The 18,006-nt window shown below is 40.9% G+C and overlaps 2 protein-coding genes across 2 annotated transcripts; both read right to left on the bottom strand.

The window, feature by feature from the left end:
- Window positions 1-350: 350 nt before the first annotated feature.
- LOC118473508 (putative nuclease HARBI1) lies at window positions 351-1,619 on the bottom strand. The gene is made up of 2 exons (XM_035963244.1): window positions 1,615-1,619; window positions 351-1,434 (listed from the first exon to the last, which is right to left on the bottom strand). The coding sequence occupies exons 1-2, from the start codon at window positions 1,617-1,619 to the stop codon at window positions 351-353; spliced, it is 1,089 nt and encodes a 362-aa protein (XP_035819137.1).
- Window positions 1,620-5,584: 3,965 nt separating this feature from the next.
- On the bottom strand, window positions 5,585-14,292 carry LOC118473507 (chromobox protein homolog 8-like). The gene is given in 3 exon segments (XM_035963243.1): window positions 5,585-5,883; window positions 13,748-13,870; window positions 13,873-14,292. Coding segments are annotated over 3 exon segments (720 nt in total). The 5' UTR covers window positions 14,171-14,292.
- Window positions 14,293-18,006: the final 3,714 nt, after the last annotated feature.

The following is an 18,006-nucleotide window of genomic DNA, read 5'->3' as shown; positions in this document are numbered from 1 at the left end:
TGAAGGTCAGTATGTTGGTCATGAATGCACTTTGAAAGTTCAGAAATAAATTACTTAATTCATCTCTACTATCTGCTTTCTATGCTTTCCCTGGTTTCATAAGGCAAAAAGGGTTCTGTGACATATACAATGGCTGTGAAAGCACACATCGTTGTTGGTACCAGATAAACAATCATATGATATACTTACCTCCCATTGAACTCAGAGACAATTGTGATATTCAACCATAATTTAAACAACACATTCGAGACAGTTGTGACATTCAACCATAATTTATTTCAAAAAAAACTGCAGTGTGCCAATGCTTTACAACTAATTTATTTAATGGAATACTAAAAATAAAGAAAACACTAAGTAATATTGTATAAATCAGGATGGTGTTGCCACAAATGCTCGATCAGGTCAGCCTTAAGCTCATAGTGTGTTTCCTTGTTCTTGATATTTTTATAATTTTGGATGAACGCATTAAGTTCAGGTACATCATTATATGAAACTGTCACCCTTTCTCCCATGTCGTCGTAGTTACAAACATATTGTCCCATATCGTCGAAGTTGTAACCATATTGTGCCCCATACTCATCCCGCTCGTCTTCAACAATCATATTATGCATTATGATGCAAGCCATCATTATATTATGAAGTGTGTCTTCATCCCACAAACGAGCCGACCCACGAACTATAGCAAAGCGAGATTGTAGAACCCCAAATGCCCTTTCAACATCCTTTCGACATGCTTCTTGTGCCTTTGCAAAATACTTTTTCTTATTACCTTGAGGCTCTGGAATGGTTTTAACAAAAGTTGCCCACGATGGATATATGCCATCAGCTAAATAATAACCCATTGAATAATCATGTCCATTGATGTTGTACTTAACTTGTGGACCTTGTCCTTCAGCAAGTCTTGCAAATATAGGAGATCTTTGAAGCACATTGATGTCGTTGTGTGAACCAGGCATGCCAAAAAAGGCATGCCATATCCAAAGATCTTTAGATGCAACAGCTTCTAGTATAATTGTAGGCTCCTTTTTATGCCCCTTGTACATCCCATGCCATGCAGTAGGACAATTTTTCCAGCTCCAATGCATACAATCTATGGATCCAAGCATCCCAGGAAATCCTCTGCTTGCTCCAATTGCAAGCAACCTAGCGGTATCCTGTTCATTAGGCAATCTCATGTACTCTTGTCCAAATACCTCAACAACAGCTACAACAAACTTTCTCAAAGATTCTATAGCAGTACTCTCACCGATACGAATGTACTCGTCCAAAGCATCAGCTGGTACTCCATAAGCTAACATACGAAAAGCTGCCACGACCTTTTGCAGACAAGATAGACCTAGCGTACCGGCTGCATTCCGCTTCTGCACAAAATAATTGTCATGTTCCTCAACAGCATTCATTATACGAAGGAATACATGTCGCCTCATCCGAAACCTATGTCACGACACAATTAAAAAATTAGCAAGACTACATTTACATTAAATTAAGATTAGAAAACAAATATATAAAGCATGCGAACCTGCGTCTAAAAGTCTTTGATTTGAATGTAGGATTAGCTGAGAAATAGTCTTTGTAAAGAAGCGTATGGTGTAGTAGTCTTTCACGATCTACTACGTCATGTCCCACAACAGAACCAATTCGACCCGGATGATTAACCAAATCATCAACGATTATGTGAGCGGCTCCAAAAAAACAAATCATTGTCATCATCCGAAGAGGAGGGATCAATCACCTCGTTCATTACAAAATGATTGAATTCTTCATCTGAGTCCATACCGTTGCGGCGACAACTAACCACGACGGTGATGTCCCGTTTGCAGCTTTGCCTTAAGATTTTTGGAGCAAATACGAGCCAAGACAGTAGACGTCCTGATCTGTGCCTGGCTTTCAGCTTCCACGTCGTACCTTTCAGCATGAAGACTTACAGGTCACGCGCTACAGCTTACATGTCCTGGCTGCCTGGCAGACTAGCTCAACAAATGGAGGCGGCATGATGTACCTGCAACGACGGCGGCCAGGCGTTCTTGTGCCTGCCTCGGCGGCGGCTAGAGTTGCTTGCGACAGCGGCGGATGGAATGACTGTGACGTCGGTGCCGGATTTGACTGCGATGGCGGCTTCGGAAATCAGCTGCAACAATGGAAGGAAACGATCTAGTGTCCTGCGATGGCCTGCAATGGCGGCGTGGGCTTCGGCTCCCGCGAGCAACATTGCGATGGCGGCGTGGGCTTCGGCTCCCGCGAGCAACGTCCAGAGGCTGCGCGAGCAACGTTCAGAGGCTGCGCGAGCAACGTCCAGAGGCCAAATTTTATTGGTTTGTTGAGATTTGAACCAGTCAACATCTATATTTAAAGAGTTTGTTGGATAGATCCTTCCATTTAGTCTTTATCTATTTTTTTCACAGCCATCTAAACTCTAAATTTAGATATGATTATACCTAAGCTGTTGGAGATGCTCTTATATCTTTTTTTACAAATATTTTATAATATTGTACTATATACCAATATGGTGCCCGTGTGTTGCAATTCTTATTACCTCCGAATATCTATGTTCTTAAAGCGGCGTGGTAGACTGGTTACCTCAATTAAACTGTTGAATTTCCATAATATAAGAACATGCAAAATATCAACCATTAGAATTGCAAAGAAATGCCCTTTACAACTATCAGTCATAAGAATCTGCATCTAGGGCTGCAAGTGGTGTGGATAATTATTCGATCTGATCCACCTAATTATACGGATATGGTGGAGGAGTTATTATATCCATGTGGATATGGATAATCTGAATTCGATCTACGCGCGGATGCAGAGTAGGATATAGTATCACCAAAATCCGACGGATATGGAGTATCCAATATTTGAACACGGATTTTCCGATGCTTAAAATAGGATAATATCCGATTAGTTTGTCAAGTACAAGAGAGACAGAGAGTCAATTGACAATGATTGATTACTGACCAAATAAAACTAAAACTTCTATATGGTAGAACAAGAAATGAAACGCTATACATGACAGAAATCAATCGCCACCCATCCCAACAGACAACAGGCCAACATAAATCAATTAGTGATCAGCCGATCACACATTGTATAGTGTGTGACGCAATGCTATTTATTATTGTCACACCCGGATCTAAGGGGCAAACCCAGGTACGTCTCAAATATGTGATAGGATCAAGTCTCACACATATGATGACTCATGGTACAGAAATGAATTTCACATCTTTTCTATATAATAGGATTTCTGTACAAAATAGCTAACTATTTACATCACATGAAGGCAACAATCCTCTAGAACCATAGTTGACTAGGAGACGACGGTCTAGACCTCTCTCGAACTCATCGCGACATCCTTCATGATCTTCATCTTGTGGTACCTATCCTTGACTTGGGGGATATGAGTACATCAAGGATGAGCTCACATATGTTCATCGTTCAACAAGTTGTGGGGAATAATGTGTATGAGCTTACTTATGGTGGGAGCTCATGTAAAGTGTAAGGCTTACTAAAGAAGATGGTTAAAACTGAGCATTGCTTTTAAAGTTGGTCAAAGTTTTATTAGCAGTTATTAAGTATAAGTAGATACCAACTCAAATAAGTAAGAGATCAAAATTAATAATAAAACCCACAATGCAATACATATGACAGATTAAGTTTAATTCTGTAAGTTAATCATGTGAGGATCCGAGCCGCTCATGACTGTGAGCACGGCTAATATACCAGTTTTACACTTTGAAGAGGTTGCACATCTTTACCCACAAGTCGTTTTACCCATTTGCCAAGGGATCACGACTTCTCATTCATCTCTGCCGAGGAGACGAGGCAAGGTAGCACTACGATGCCTTTACAAAGTTTCATTAGCTTTAGAAAACTTGCTACGGTTTCTTAGGAGAGCGATATAGAAATCCCCCATCTGAAAAACCATCACAGCATGATCAACCCGAGAACCTTCATATACAGACAACTCCCCTACCGCCCTTGCCCCTTTCGGGTAAGGTAGTCCTCCAATAGCTTTCCTAATTAATCAGCCAAGAGCGTCCCATACCACCCTTATGGTACCACAGTTTTCCCGGGTGGTCGTTCCATGTTCCAATTAACATAATGATCTTATCATGAACAATAAACAACTCATTGATAATAAATATCATGATCATGAATAATGTGTATCTTAGCACCAAACCACATAGAGCAATATCACATACTACCCAAAAGTTCAGTGGTAAGCAAGATATAACGAAGACCAAACTAGGGTGACCTATTGGGTCCCATCAAAATTAACATATGCAAATCATAATGATTAACAGGAACATTATTAGGTAAAGAAGAGTGATCAAAGGCACAAGTTGCCTGTGACTTGAGATTCCAGGTACTTTACCAAGTTGGTCTTCGGATTTCTCATGACCTCGTTGTTACTCATAGCAATACATACAAATAGACAAGGAGTACATAAAACTAACAGTGCACCAAACATGAGAACAAACAGCGTAAGAATATTCTACGCGCTGTTACGAGATCGTAGGTTCAAGAACGACTAAAATCGGAGTTATGGTTGAAGAGATGTGGTTCCTAGAAGGCCTACGTGATTAAACAATTAATACTAGGTCCTAGATTATAAATCATGTGAGATATACATTAAAGATTAACTTTAATATAAGTCATACCTTGGTTAGAGATCATCTTCTATTCAAATTATAATTATAAACATATTACTTTGATTGGTTAGATTATTCTACTATACATAAATAAATACCTAATTACAAAAATATGTGACATGATACAGTTAATGTTGTTATTGCGTAGTAAATGTTTATGTGGAGCTAACGCAACTTGAACAGGTCAAATCGAAGTTAAAACGGATGAGATAAGGATTAAACAGGTTTTAGGGGTATAAATTTTATATTTAAATTACTACTAGGGGTTAACCTATAAAAACCAGGGACCTTGGTGTAAGTCTTTCTTACAGATAAGGGACGACTGGTTTATTATAACTATCCCCAGGGTTTCATATTCAAAAGGCCCTGACCGAAAGGGTATCGCTCGCGCAGAGCCGTTGGATCTTAAATTGATGGCACAGATTAGATCCATCGTTCCTTTGAACCGATAAGAAGCGACCGACGTAGGATCAAGGACCAGTGTTTGTGATTTTATGAACTGACTAACTGAGATTTAACCAGTATCGTCTAGATCGCATCTAACGGCCCCGATTTCTCTGGTTTAAACGTGCCCAACTCTAATCATAGCCCTCCGTCCCGCGACCGACGGCTATTGGCTCGCCTCCCTCCTCCCGGTCGAGACAGGAAGAGGATGCCCGGAGCCCCGGAGCTCCGCAGGCGAGCTCGCCGGAGCACGATGAATCGGCGCACAAGTGCCCTTTTGCCCATGCTGTTATGTTCTACGTGCAGCTGAACAGGAGGCGAACACGATAGTGGCTTCCATACCTGGTTTTGGGATGACCGCATCTCCGTCCACACGCCATAGCGGTTCCACGATGATGTCTAGTCACCAGCGAAAGATTCGCCCTCCCTGAGTGTCATGCCCCTGTAGGTGAGACGTGTCTGCGTTCCACACTCCCCGGAGACCCACACGCCTAATCCTCGGAAGCCCAACGGTGATACCGGCGAGGAACAACCGTGGCGGTCCCACGGCGGAGGATCCACTCCAACGAGGAATTCATGGCGCTTCGGTTGTTCTCAAGGTTCCGCGATGCCTCGCCCATGCACCTCATGTTCTGGCGAAGCTCCTCCACCACCCACCGACCCCTAGGCGCCGGTGAGGATGTGGATAGGTTCCAGGTGCGGCGACTCTCAAGCTCTCTCTCTCTCTCTCTCTCTCTCTCTCTCTCTCTCTCTCTCTCTCTCTCTCTCTCTCTCTCTCTCTCTCTCTCTCCTCCTCCTCTCATCGCTCTGGTGGAGTGCTCATGATGCTTATTGGCACGACGGGTTAATGGTCTAGGGGTCATGCATCGCTATTTATAGCATAAGACGACTGAACAACCTAGGCGAGGATTGGATTGAGCCACGCCCGCGATTCCTGGGATGCGACCGCGAGCTTGTTTAGAGGAGAGAGATGGATCTGTCAAGCGGGACCCATACCCCAGCGACACAGAAAACACAACGTGAGCAGGAGGCAATGACCTAGTAGGCCCATAGGTCAGTGCAGATTCCGAGGCGTAGGCACGCACTTTGAGTTATGGTGACCGACCCCACGCGTCAGCGATTCAAGCTGGGATGACGACTCTTCGTGTGGTGCTGACATGGGTTGCTAATTTGTATAAAGAATCCAAAAAATGAAGTCCAACTCTAGACGCAATCCCACTATCTAGGACACAGCAAGAACACCATCATACAACGACACCACTTCCTAATTTGCGAGTATATATGGAATTTTATCTTTTTTTAGAAATATTTTATAATCATGTACTATATATTTTGGCTACTAAATGAACTTAAATAAAAAGGTTTCAACTACAAAGGTTTGCATCTTGTTGACTGCTAAAACTTTGATATCGAATGTGTCTCCATTCGAGATTGCTTTAAATTAAATTTGAATTTCCAAATTTGTGAACATAAAACAAATACTTTTGACACTAAAAAACTTCAAGTAAAAAACTTATCAATAATAAACATATAATAAGTCAAAAACTTATGGATTATGCATTATAGCATTGTCTTGGCATACAAATCACGGAGAAAGTGTAATATTGACAAAGTCACTAGAGTTAATGTGAGCCATGTAGTAAGTTAGTAAAAAACTTGTCTAAATAGCTACCAAAGTTCAAAAAAGTGAAATATCATGTTTCTCTAGATCTAGATCTAAGTCTAAATGATAATAAATTGTTAAAAGGAATGTAAACGTAAACATTAAAAAGACCAGGGATTACATAAAATTGTTTAAGTTTGGGAAGAAGAGGTTTGGAGGGGATTGAGGGGGCTAGAATCCCTCACTACTCAAATTTTTGAATAGTAAGTGATTCTAGCTCCCTCAATCCACTCCAAACCCCTTGCTTCCAAACAAGCTCTAAGGCCACGTTTGGCAAGCATGGAATATGGCACCCGGTCAGCCAGCACCGGCGGGGGCAAAACCTGCAACGCCTACCCCACGTGAGGTGCTGCCCGCGGGGCACAAGGCAACGATGTCTGTTTGGATCGGATAGCGCGTGTTTTTGTTTTACCCTGTATTTTGCGTTGGTGGGTGAGGGCGGCGACGGATGCGGCGGAGGCAACGACGAGAGAGGCGCATGGCACACAAAACCGATGGTCGAAGGAGTGGAACCTTATCCATGTCTAAACCGGTAGTGCACGGGGACAACAAACCTGTACACAATCCTTCCAAACACGCAGATGAAGAGGACATGTTTTTTTTGTCCATTGGCCACCCGTCCCGCCGAAACCGGGCGGTTTCGGTGTTTCCAAACGAAGCCTAAAGGTTCATAAGGTTCAGGAAAAATCTCACTTCTTCATTTTTTGGAATTTTTCTCATGCAAACTCAACAATATGATGACATAAACAACTATAGTTACGCATGACTAGCTACCGTTCTCGACAAGAAAGAGCAGTTTTGTAGAGATTTCTTTTTAGGTCCCGTTGACTAAGAGAATCACCTCCGTTAATAATTAATTTGTAGACACGGTTCTCTTAACATCATCGTTTATAATGATTTGTTTTTTTCTAGTGACATTTGCTTAATAGGATGACTGACCCTATAGATTATGATCCTATTTTGCATATAGTACATTTTTCTTATAAAAACATTTGAGTACTCGACAAAGAAGGCTTTGCCCGATGTATTCTGTGTCGAGTCCTATTTGTCGAGTGTGACACTCGGCAAAGCATGTGCCGAGTGTTTTCCAGGCTATTCCTGTAGTGATTCCTAAACATGAAGACGTCTCTCAGTCCAGGGCGCCAGTTTCCCGCCTCAGTCCCCATAAAACTAATTTCTATGGATGGTTCTTGAGCAACGGTGTTTTCCACCAAAGTTTTCGTTAAATATAATATATATTTATCTTGTCTCACACATGGAATGTCTTCTTATTTTTGCAGAATCAATAGGCGGCATTAAATGATCCTCATGTTTCACCAACTGAGCCTAATTGTGTGCGTCGTTTGTGAACTTATTTGTGAGATATGTATTGTTGGTGATATATTGTGATCTTTGTGAACTTATTTGTGAGACATGTGAACTTATTTGTGAGACATGTGAACTTATTTGTGTTGTTGCTGATTTACATGTGATGTTGATGATATGTATGTGGTGTTTGATATATATTTTTTGTCTGTTTGGATAGAATATATAAAAATAAATAAAAAGGGTGGCTCTGGTCATTTTGCTTAGTGTTGCACTCGGCAAAGAGGGTCTTTGCCGAGTGCAATAAGCCAATAACCATAGTACTCGGCAAGGTAAGAAACACGGGTAGCCTGGAAACACACTTTGCCTAGTGTTACACTCTCGGCACATGAGCCACCTCTGCCTAGTGCTGCACTCGACAAAGGAGCCGCCTCTGCCTAGTGCTGCACTCGGCACAGAAGCCACCTCTGCCTAGTGCTGCACTAGGCAAAGCCTCTGTTACCGTGTCTCCCACCGTCATGAAAACTTTTCTTCGCCGAGTGACGTGTGGCACTAGGCAAAGCTTTTATCGAGTGCCCGAGAAATGGTACTCGGCAAAGACACTTTGCCGATCCCTTCATTACCGACTTTTCTTTGCCGAGTGCAACATTAGGCAAAGTCTTTGCCGAGTGTAAAAGAGGTTTTGCCTAGTGTCTGTGGCACTAGGCAAAGAAGACGAGTCCTGTAGTGATGATGACATAAACGGCTATAGTTATGCATGACTAGCTACCGTCTCGAGAAGAAAGAGCAGTTTTTGTAGAGATTTCTTTTTAGGTCCCGTTGACGACTAGAAGCACCTCTGTTAATAATTAATTTGTAGACACGGTTCTCTTAACATCATCGTTTATAATGATTTGTTTTTTTCTAGTGAGATTTGCTTAATAGGATGACTACCCCTATAGATTATGATCCTATTTTGCATATACGCGTTTTTCTTATAAAAAACATTCCTAAACATGAAGACGTCTCCCAGTCCAGGGCGCCAGTTTCCCGCCTCAGTCCCCAGAAAACTAATTTCTATGGACGGTTCTTGAGCAACGGTGTTTTCCACCAAAGTTAGCTGTTTTTAATCATGTTGTCTACCTCTATTAGAAATGGGAACCCTCTATTAAAAAAAAAGATTTATGTACGTCACCCACTGCTTAAATTCTTTGTAAACTTTACGTGAGCAGGTGGAGATTAATTCTAGAAATGTTTTATCCGTAATCCGTTCCCTACATGTCGTTGAAGTGATGTACTTGGTCATTATTGGCAGTTGTGACTATATACATCAGGGCTCATATATAATTGCAATCAAGAAGAAATAAAGACTGGTGATCAAACCATCTTGGGCTTGAGCGTCGTCGTCAGTGTCAGGCTCAGCTGCAGAGAGAACAAAATAAACGGAGAGACAGAGACACAGCAGCGACGGAGTGGCACCACCGGCGACTTGCATCGATCGGCTGCCGGAGTCACGCCGCCGCGTGCACTGCTCCCGCACGCGCAACGACTCTAACGTGTCCGTGCGTTGACCCCCCAGCCAGACGCGCATGCAGGCAGCAGAGAGAGAAAAGAAATGGCGCGCCGCGCGTTCGTTCGCTTCGTTCACTCTAGCGGGTAGCAGAAGCCCACGGGCGTTGACCTGTGTCCGGGCCCACATGATGTGGGCCTCGTGGACTCCACACGCATTTGATAAGGTGGGGGTACTGTAGAAATCATTAGAATGGGCTTAAGGTCAAGCTTACAGGCCATGAGTTGACATATTTCATCTAAAAGGTATTGCTTTATTGACTCGATGGATAACATAGGATATAATATATATATATATATATATATATATATATATATATATATATATATATATATATATATATATATATATATATATATATATCTTAATTAAAGAGATGAGATAAAATATAGAAAGATAGCATATCTCTATTGTCTATATCTCGTACATACGAATAAAAAGATTGAAGCTAGTGTGTGTTGTGATCTTCTAGTTTGCCGAGCAATAATGTCCAGAGATGTCGTCGTACGTAGCTTGCTATCGGTTCATGTTGTCGTCAACAACAAATTGAAGCAGGGCCTGACAACAGCCAACGACGATCGAGTTGCAGCAACTGTGACCATATATACGCATATTTCATTGCTCAATGTTGACAGCAAGGTCATCGCAATGATCCACACACACAACCATTCATCAATAGGTTCCAACTCGATCTGTTGACCTATTTTAATTTAAGCTTTAAACATTGATCCTATATATAGGTTTGTTTGTTTGGGATTATAACATGTCCAGATTATATAATCCAACAACTTTTAAATTAATTGTTAGTTCAAAAGTTGTTGAATTATATAATCTGAACAGCTTATAACCTTAAACAAACACACCTATAATCCATATATCCTATAGGTCGACTCGATCCGTCCGTATCCATATGAATCATCATCACTGAAACGAACCCTAGCTAAGTAGCTAATCAGAGTAATTAGGCTGTGTGTCGTCCTGTCCTGCTACTAGCCTATTAGTATTTGATTTTTTTCATGGGATTTATTTGTAAATTGTACGCACATGCGTGGTAGGCCTGACAACTGTGAGTTGACATGAGCAAATAGGCATTTGCGCCGAATGGATACGATGCATGTTTTTTTTCCATGTGCAAATTGTATGCACATGGTATGTTGGCCAAACATGAGGGACATATATATATATGCACGAGTTTTTCAATCAAGTGGTGTTTTTTTCGTGAGCCAATAGCACCTCAGGAAAAAGATAACGACAAAACCTTAACACCAATGAACCTTAGGTTGTTTGGTTCACATATTGGTAACGTAATGGATAACCGATATGTTAAATTATGTTTGTTTAAGTTCAACCGTAATCGATACCACACTAGAAATAAATACCGGCTTATTAAAACTTGTTACCGCCGGTATTCGAATGTGAATTATTACCATTACCATTTACGTTACATTTCGTGAACCAAACGACACCTTAGATGTAACGACCAATAAACGCCATCCTGCACGGTACAAAGAAAGCAAAGTACGCTAGCATCGAGAGGAAGGGGGGCAGGTCTTAGATGCCTCCAAAAGATAAATGTAGGGAGATATGTATCTCACATGCATGTTAGCTTATCTACTACGTTCAATTAAAATAACATACGAGTAAAATGATATGGATGGCTGACAATAGATGTGTAGCACAACGGAAGAAGAGTGCATTTATACGGTAGTATAGTTGTATGTCCGCGCATACAGCTAGGCAGCAACAACATGTTCACACGTGCTCCTCAAATTTGTTGCTGGTCAACACCGAGACAACAACAATAGTTCTCCATGGTATCCACACATAAGAGATGAACGTCATGACGCCAGTGTGCTAGCACCGAGCGTGCAGTGAGAGAAATGGCACTGTGTCTTGGACGACCCCAATCCTAGGAAGAGAGGTGATGGTGGCTCAGACGGTCCTCTTTAGCACGCTAAGCCCTTTGTATATATAGACCTTTGCTAATGTGATTTTACCATAAAGACCCGCTAGCATTCTCATGGACCATGATTGTCTTTTGGTCATATATTCAATGTCCCATTTACACTAGAGTCAACCATCTGTGAACCTATTCCAACCTCTTAAGAGTGTGACCTGTTAGGTACATGTGTAGACGGTCATGATAAAAAACTATTTTAAACCATTAGTCAATAGTGGCGTCTAGCAACATATATTGAATCCCTTATACACATAAAGACCGTATCACCTAAATCTTGATATACACATGTCTTTATCCTTTTGTCACACTATATCCGTCAAACTCGAGGCAAGATTTATGCCACCATTGTAATAGCTCAATATTTCACTTGATCTTATAGTTGATTACAACTTATGACTAACTCTTTAATCATATTGACATATGGCCATGCACTTTCTTAATTCGACCATATTGAGAGGCCTAGAGATATGTCTCTCGTTATGCAGGAGGGACAAATTCTATCTTGATCTCCCACATCCCATTCTATGTTTCATGGTATATCTGAGAACTAATTTTATAACTACCTAGTTACATAATAGCATTTAACAACCTCAAATGCATCACTACATATAGTACGAAACAATGATGATCTTAGGTCTAAGGATCTCAGCAGGTTTACCACTCGAGAACACTTGATGGCACATTTTTAACATAACAATCCCAACAACATCTCAAGGTGAGTCAATCTAGCATTTATCATGTGTCCACATTATTGGTTTGATATCTCTATATCAATGATCGGTGAAACATGATCATCAATCAATACATGTGCTAGTCTATAAAATCATTATTATCCCACATTAATGACATGTGACTAGGAATATTTTGAGTAACATTATAAAACAAATAGAGGTGACCAAGTAAAATCAGCGATAAATCATATTTTAAACTAAGTGTGTAGTTAAAGATCGTTCATGTCGCATAATCATTGATGTAGGTAGCTGGTAGAGAAGCTTGCACTTAGGCTATCTCCATCAGCTTACCCATCCTCATACCTATATTCAGACTTCACTCTACAAACAATGTAGCCTACAATACAAAACAATGCAAAACAGTGTTTTGGGTGACCATATGGATGAACTGCTAGACACGATCTTACTACAAAGTTGCACCCACATCCCTATTACATTCAATGGTTGAGCAACAGTGGTAAGGCAAACATAACAAGGCTTATATGAATTAATTTTACTATTATATCACACAAGGACGTCGTTGAATGTGACTTGGTTCCTTTGCAAGCTTGTAATATTCTACTAGGTCGACCTTGGCAATTTGATAGAGATTCTATACATCGTGGTAGATCAAATCAGTATTTTTTTCTATACCGTGATAAACAAATTGTGTTGCATCCTATGTCTCCTCAAGCTATTGTGCATGATGATGTTGCTAGAAATAAAAAGATCAAATCTCTGGGTCGTGCTATATGTGAGAACAATAACAATGCTAAATCGTTTTTGACAAGAAAAGAGAGATAACTTTCACTACACCAAAATAGTGAACTTCCTAGAGCCTAAACCCTTAGAAGTTATCCCTAAACTCTAGGAAGTTAGCTAAACCCTCGGAAGTAAAGCCACCCCGACGAAAGTTTGCCTCTCAGAAATTTTTTGACGGAAGTTAGCTTAACTTCCTAGAGCACTCTAGGAAGTTAGCTAACTTCCTACAGCCAAAGGAGCCTCTCGGAAGTTAGTAGGTTCTCGGAAGTTAGTAGCTTCACGCCGTCAGCGCCGGTAGCTGACTAACTTCCTACGGCTGACTGTAGCCCGTAGGAAGTTAGCTATGGCTGATTGTAGCCCCTAGGAAGTTTGCTAGCTAACTTCCTACAACCTAGTTGGCCTCTAGGAAGTTAATTTGACCAGCATTACAAATGCTATTTATTTTTATTTTACACCACATTTCACAACATAACAAATATATCAACAACTATATAGCACAACATTTTCACATAAAACATCTCACACACAATCACATAACAATATTGAAATCCATAGTCTCATCAATTACATCACAAAAGTCTCATCCATAGTCATAATAAGACACATCTCATCCCGTCATAATATGAGACAATATCTCATACACAGTCATAATAAAAGTCTCAAATATCACAACACATAACATGGAAGCTCACGATCGCTGATCACCATCAGGATTCTCAAATTGATAAGAAACCAGTACGCTTTTCTTCAGCTTGGGGTTCTTAAGCTGCTGCATTCTTGAGGGCCATGACATGTACACCCGCTCGTTTTTGCACTCAGTTGTCCATGCTGGAAACACTTCTAGCATTGGGTATATGCGCCAACAGAAGAAGTTTCTGAAGCTTTTGGCTTCACAGTGCCCAACTTCGCAGCCTTCTCTGTACTCATCAGATACATCTGTCTCTTGGCTTCCTTCCTCTCCTGCCAGCAGCTTGGTCCCTCTTCCTTCTGCCCATAGGCATTCACATTGTAGGCAACAACAGTCGCAGCCCGTTCAGCTTGAGCCCTGCTCAATCCCTTAGCCCCTGATAACCTGGCTGCCTTTATTCTGTCTGCAGTAGCATGTGGCTTATCATCATTCCCAGACATGTTGATTCACTCAGAGAGAACAAGATTATCCCAAATCAGCAACTCTGCAAAGAATAAACTTGTTCTGATCAGTAAGGAACTAATGAGGTCAGTCATATCTTCAATAAAACGATGATGATGATGATGATGATGATAATAATAATAATAATATAGGATCCACCTCAAACCAGCCAGAATTAGAACATATGCACACACATTCAGACTCAATGTTTTTACCCCTTTTGCTACAAGCATAAATACAATACAAGGAAAACATTTGGTAAGAGTATTTCGTTCATTTCTATTATGGTTTCTCACCTTCAGACACTAAATATAACAAACTAACAGTAGATAACTAGATGTAGAAAGTAGCTTGCATAATTATATCAGATTTGTAGTTCAGTTTTTACTAGAGTACATAGACAGTATGTGACAATTGGAAGTTCTATAATCAGATTATCAAGTTCTCTCACTGTCACACATAAACACTAGTTTTGTCTCTCATTGTTATGTCTCACATATACAAATAATCAGATCATCATGTTATCTCTAGTCCTAATGGCTCCAATTAAGAGAGTTGTCTGAGATAAGCCTTGCTATTTCAAACAACCAATTCAGCCGATTTACCATATTATCATATATTATACCATACAAAATTCTATCGTCGTATCCTAAAAAACGAACATATAAGTTTAACTGACAACCAATCACTAGCAACCGAGTACATTATAAAGAAAGTGTATATATCAATAACAAGCAAGAAACAGTACAATACCAAGCACTATGTCTGGTAGGCAAGAACCCAGAGCTGTAAACTAGTACTACACTTCGCACGAAACAAAAGGCGGACATCACTAATTCTACTAATAGAGAATAAACATTCTGGCGCTCCCTAGTAATAGATCTAGTGAGAAATTGACCACAGCCTGAGCTCGAGGTGAGAAGGCAGGTGCAGGGAGGCCCTGGTGAGCTACATGCATGGTGAAGCGTCCGGTGGCGGTGTCGTGGTCCCATGAAGAAGGGGCTGGCGCATCGGTGGCTCCGGAGGAGGAGATGCTTCGCGGTGCTGAGGTAGGAGGAGGCGGGCAGGCACCCGCGCGGCCAGCGAGGCAGGGACCAGGTTTCACCTCGGAGACTAGGCACAGCGAAGCTTAGTAGAATATCCAACGGAGCGTCGAATCCCTAAGACGCCCCCAGCGCCTTGGTGAACCTAATCGACGCATGCTGCAGGTGTGGAAGATAGCAAGTCAGAGCGGGAAAGGAGAGGTGGAGCGAGCCTACTTACCAGTCATAGCACAGAGGAACGGAGGTCGCAAGGTCGCCTCGCCGCTGTGGACTAGGGTTTTGCGGTGCGGGGGTCGGTATGATACGGAGGATGCCGCCCGGTCCTGGTTTGGTTTGGGAGATCGGTCTGGACTCTGGAGGAGGGAGAGGATGAGTAAGATAAAAAATATTACTTTCTAAAGTAAAGCCGTAGGAAGTTACTTAACTTTCTAGAGGTTGTACATGTACTCTAGGAAGTTAATTAACTTCCTAGAGCAGGCCGTAGGAAGTTAGTGATTCGTTTGACCGCACCCGCGGGTCAGCAACTGAAAGCTAACTTCCTAGAGGAGGCCACAGGAAGTTAGCAGGAGAATCTTACTTCCTAGAGTAGGCCATAAGAAGTTAGCGGGAGAAGCTTACTTCCTAGAGCAGGTCGTAGAAAGTTAGCGGCTCGTTTGACCACACGCGCGGGTCAGCATGTGAAAGCTAACTTTCTACATCTTTTATAAAACACCGTAGGAAGTTATGTTTATTTCCTAGAGCTACCAGTTGCCTATAGGAAGTTATTTATTTCCTACGGTTTGTTATAAAAGCTGTAGGAAGTTAAAAAACCATAGGAAGTGTATGTTTTTGGTGTAGTGTTTGAAGGGAGAATGCTTGTTTACTAATAAATTTGATGTAAATGAGTAGCTTTCTACCCAACTACCACCAACATGAAATGAAGCATTCTTTACATTCATCTGTTGCTAATATTTGTAGGATTATTTTGATGTGTTTTCAAGTGACATACCACTAGGGCTGCCACCGCTTCAAGGGATAGAACACCATATTGACCTCATTCCAGGTGCTTCATGTCACCGGAGGATGAAGAGGACATCAACACCATCTATACACCCACACTAGCACTAACACCCCTTAGTTTAATGACTCATGCTCGTGCTCTTCAACTAAACCATTAGGTAAGTTCATTCTTAAGCTCTTGTCCATTATATTTAGACAATGGAGACATGGGTGCTCTTTTCTTGCTTAGTAATCAAGGAAAGGATAAAAATGAAGACTTATGTGTACTAGATTTAGACTATAGGACAATACCAATTTGTGATGGCCACTATGACTTCATACAGAATCTGATTAGGGCATTCAAGTACTTCACAGTAAGATTATCAAGTCTACTTTCAAGTGGATCCAAGCTCACATCCATATCTGTTTCTAGTGGACTGTAATAGGCTTTTCTCTATAGAGACCCTTTTCTATCCATGGTGATACGACACCCTATTTTGGCCCAATGGACCATGTATCAAGTTGAGTTCACTAAGGACGCATCATAGTCCATAGGGTTGGAGCATGACAACAACACCCCTTTGGTTGTTCTTTCATGTTACTTATACCCTTGGTCGCCACCAAGAAGACTAGGTTTTGTTTAGTTAGCGATTTCTACTTCCTGAAGCATACAAGTTGGATAATCACCTATCTTCTTTTATTCGAAACGCCACTGTAGTTGATTTCTTTAGTTTCAAGAACTTTGATTCCATCTTGCAACCAGTTCTTGTTTACTTGTTTTTTCTCGCTCTTCGATTGCATGTAGGACAAGAGCCCTCATGGCGGGTGGTCGTGTTCCACAAGACTAGTGACAACCATTGGAGGTTGTGTATCAATTGCTAAGGTGCAATGTCCTTGAACGGTTGTAGTTGGGCTAAGAACATCGTCTCCATCCACCAATTGAATTACTCACATCTCTCATCGAAAGATCATGAAGAACCTCACTTGGGTTCTCATCAAAGGCATATGCTATCCCTAGAGTCATCTAATAGGTAGATTTGCCCTCATGTTTGTATTTCTCGATACTTCCGTAAAAATACCAAAGTCGTCAACAAAAGTTTGTATTTCTAACAGCTTTATGCTTCTACATTTATATTGTGTACCTTTGTTGTGTATTTTAACTTACTAGCTTAGTTGTTAGGCTGATGGATATGTTTGAAATTTAGGCTACGTAACTTCTTGCAATAGAGATAGCAGTATACTTTATCAAAATAGTACTTGCATATAAATAGTTTATTTGTTGCAAAGGTTTTACCTAGGCGAGAACTAGGGCCTTATTTTATAAAATAATTTATCTAATCCACTCCTCCCTTTGATGTCAAATGACCTACAATACTAATTGAAAAACAGTGACATCAATGATTGGCGCAAAGCGATGAAATTTATAATAGTAGTATTTGTGGCTTCATTAATATTGATGATTTGGTGTAGCGGATGACCATTTCCGTCCGAGGATTGCTATTCGAGATCCGGCCATCATTTAGAAGTTACCCTCTCTTAAAAAAACTCAATATTATAGGATTTAAAAAATGACCTAAAAACTTAACGTTTTACTTCTTGGATGATAAAAAATTGGCTCATGCTAACTTGAGATTGTGGTTTGTATGTCTCCATGCATCTAACTATTGACCAATGAAGACACCACGTCAATTACTACCATGCGCGATAGAAAAAAGTAATTCTAAAAATTATCACAATAATAATAAAAAACTTGTAGTCTTTAATTGGGTATACTCGAGTCATCATGGTAAATAATAACCATTAGATCTATAACA

Source organism: Zea mays, chromosome 10 (genome assembly GCF_902167145.1).
Source record: "Zea mays cultivar B73 chromosome 10, Zm-B73-REFERENCE-NAM-5.0, whole genome shotgun sequence".
In the NCBI taxonomy this organism is placed as follows: Eukaryota; Viridiplantae; Streptophyta; class Magnoliopsida; order Poales; family Poaceae; genus Zea; species Zea mays.
Note: the sequence above shows the minus strand (reverse complement) of the source record. Positions and strands in the feature narration are given on the sequence as shown.